Source organism: Tachysurus vachellii, chromosome 13, assembly GCF_030014155.1.
Source record: "Tachysurus vachellii isolate PV-2020 chromosome 13, HZAU_Pvac_v1, whole genome shotgun sequence".
NCBI lineage: Eukaryota > Metazoa > Chordata > Actinopteri > Siluriformes > Bagridae > Tachysurus > Tachysurus vachellii.
Window position 1 is genome coordinate 1,937,501 of NC_083472.1, and position 2,500 is coordinate 1,940,000.

At 44.3% G+C, this 2,500-nt stretch overlaps 1 protein-coding gene across 4 annotated transcripts in view; it reads right to left on the reverse strand.

The window, feature by feature from the left end:
* Positions 1-2,500, reverse strand: part of met (MET proto-oncogene, receptor tyrosine kinase) — a 56,079-nt gene that overhangs the window by 52,665 nt on the left and 914 nt on the right. For 3 of the 4 annotated variants that reach the window (XM_060884420.1, XM_060884417.1, XM_060884419.1), the window contains exon 2: positions 1-546. This exon is cut by the window's left edge and continues 633 nt beyond it. In XM_060884420.1, coding sequence (XP_060740403.1) covers positions 1-537 — 537 coding nt within the window. In that variant the 5' untranslated portion in view covers positions 538-546. Of the gene's footprint in view, positions 547-2,324; positions 2,384-2,500 lie in introns of all 4 variants that reach the window. The other variant, XM_060884418.1, reaches the window with a different exon arrangement.

Consider the following 2,500-nt stretch of genomic DNA (forward strand, 5'->3'; position numbering starts at 1 on the left):
TCTACCGACTTCCACGTTCACGACCTGCGTCCCGGCCGGACCGGCGACGTATCGGCTGTCATCGATGTTGTTGGAACCCATGCAGTCGACTTCGACGTCTAGCTGCCCGTCTTCCAGCAGGTGCCGGCTGCAGACGCCGTTCCCGACCGAGCCGCAGAGGAACAGCTCGGGGTCATAGTAGGTCTCCATTATCAGGGCCATGCTGGTGTTATTAGCGTTGGGAGGTTGGCCTGCGCAGCCTTCACAAGCTCTGCATTGTGGGCCATCATGAACAGGTCCGGTCTGATAATCATCTACTTTCTTCAGCAGGTCACCAGATAAAGCAAAAAGGACGTTGGTAGCGCCGACATATACGCTCCCGTTGAAAACTAGAAGCTTCTGGACAGGTGTGTTTGAGACAAAGTGAGGGAGGTCGTACGTCACTGAAAGATTAAGCTTGAAGATTTCACTCGGCTCTACACACTGGCCGAATATGCAGCACCATAACATCTGGAGGACGAGAAGAACGCATGCGGCACTGGGAAGGATAATTCCCATTTTGTTTGTCTGCACAGAGAAGAAAGAGAAAGGCAGATTTTATTCAAGCAGAAGAATCACAAAAGCTCAAAATTACTGTATCTACAGTACATCATTAAATAAAAACGTCAAGCAGCATTTATGAAACAATTGGTTAAATTGTGAACGAATTCCAATCTAACCTTAAAGTGTGAATAATGGTTCCTGGGGTAATTAATCACAATATCGTAATCATATAGTTGTAACTGAACCCTAGTGTTTTCTCTCACTCATCTCTCATTTTCTTCCGCTTATCCGAACTACCTCGGGTCACGGGGAGCCTGTGCCTATCTCAGGCGTCATCGGGCATCAAGGCAGGATACACCCTGGACGGAGTGCCAACCCATCACAGGGCACACACACACACACACTTTCATTCACTCACGCAATCACACACTACGGACAATTTTCCAGAGATGCCAGTCAACCTACCATGCATGTCTTTGGACCGGGTGAGGAAACCGGAGTACCCGGAGGAAACCCCCGAGGCACGGGGAGAACATGCAAACTCCACACACACAAGGTGGAGGAGGGAATCGAACCCCCAACCCTGGAGGTGTGAGGCGAACGTGCTAACCACTAAGCCACGTGCCGCCCTCCCTAGTGTTTTCATCATGTATAATTTTTTATACTGTTATTGATACTAATCCCAGAATGATTAACCTACTCAGTAGTAATCGGTCATGTTTATTCAGGTCACTGCTCCTCATACTGAGTTAAAATCTCTCTCACTGACATGCAAAATCCACATAAATGCCCTCTGAGGAAATTAGAAGGTCATTAGGACATGATTCTGGGCCGAGTCGCGGTTAAACCGCATGCGTAATTCCTGCCTACGATCCACTAAAGCACTGAAATCACTAGCTACTATTTTAAAACCTGGACTATCATAACAAGCTAACAGGAAAAAAAAAAGCCTACAATTTACCACCAACCGCTGTTAACATAATGAGAGAATTTCAAACACGACGTTTATGTGGTCAAGCTGCAGCAAGGGATGAATCACTGCAGAGGCAGCCGGAGAAAAAAAAAGCGGCCGCGAGGATGAGACTAACTTTAGACGAGCCCTCGAGGGAACGTTTGATAAACTCAATTAAGGCGAGCTGGGCTGCGGACGCTGAAGAGGTGATTTATCTTTTCAGTTGGCTTAAACGCTTTTCATTTAGGAGGCCTGCTCTTTAGAGCGAGACATGGAGGAAGGCAGAGAAGAGCTTCTTATGTTCCCTCCTGCCATCAAGGCCACTGTAGAGGACCGACTGCCCTTATCTGTGCCTCACTACAAAGACAAACAACAGAAACAGGCATCTGAACTAGAGGAACCTTTTTTGTTTGTTTGTCTTAACTGGAACTGAACCTGTGTTAATTATTCATCCATCCGGACACAATTAATTTGTGATTTAGCTTACAGTCGCTTTAAATTAATTTGTGATTTAGCTTACAGTCGCTTTAAATTAATTTGTGATTTAGCTTACAGTCGCTTTATATTAATTTGTGATTTAGCTTACAGCCGCTTTAAATTAATTTGTGATTTAGCTTACAGTCGCTTTAAATTAATTTGTGATTTAGCTTACAGTCGCTTTAAATTAATTTGTGATTTAGCTTACAGTCGCTTTAAATTAATTTGTGATTTAGCTTACAGTCGCTTTAAATTAATTTGTGATTTAGCTTTCAGCCGCTTTAAATTAATTTGTGATTTAGCTTACAGTCGCTTTAAATTAATTAGTGATTTAGCTTACAGTCGCTTTAAATTAATTTGGGATTTAGCTTACAGTCGCTTTAAACCGGAGCGCTGAACGTACAAGGCTTCAGCCGGATCCCAAACTGCTCCCTGTTTAGACACAGAATGCACTACGTAAGGGAGACATCCAGAAAGCCTCAGTCGCCGAGATGCGTTAGGAAACAAGTGGGAAATGATTATAATCTCCAATCTGCAGTTTAGTCTGAC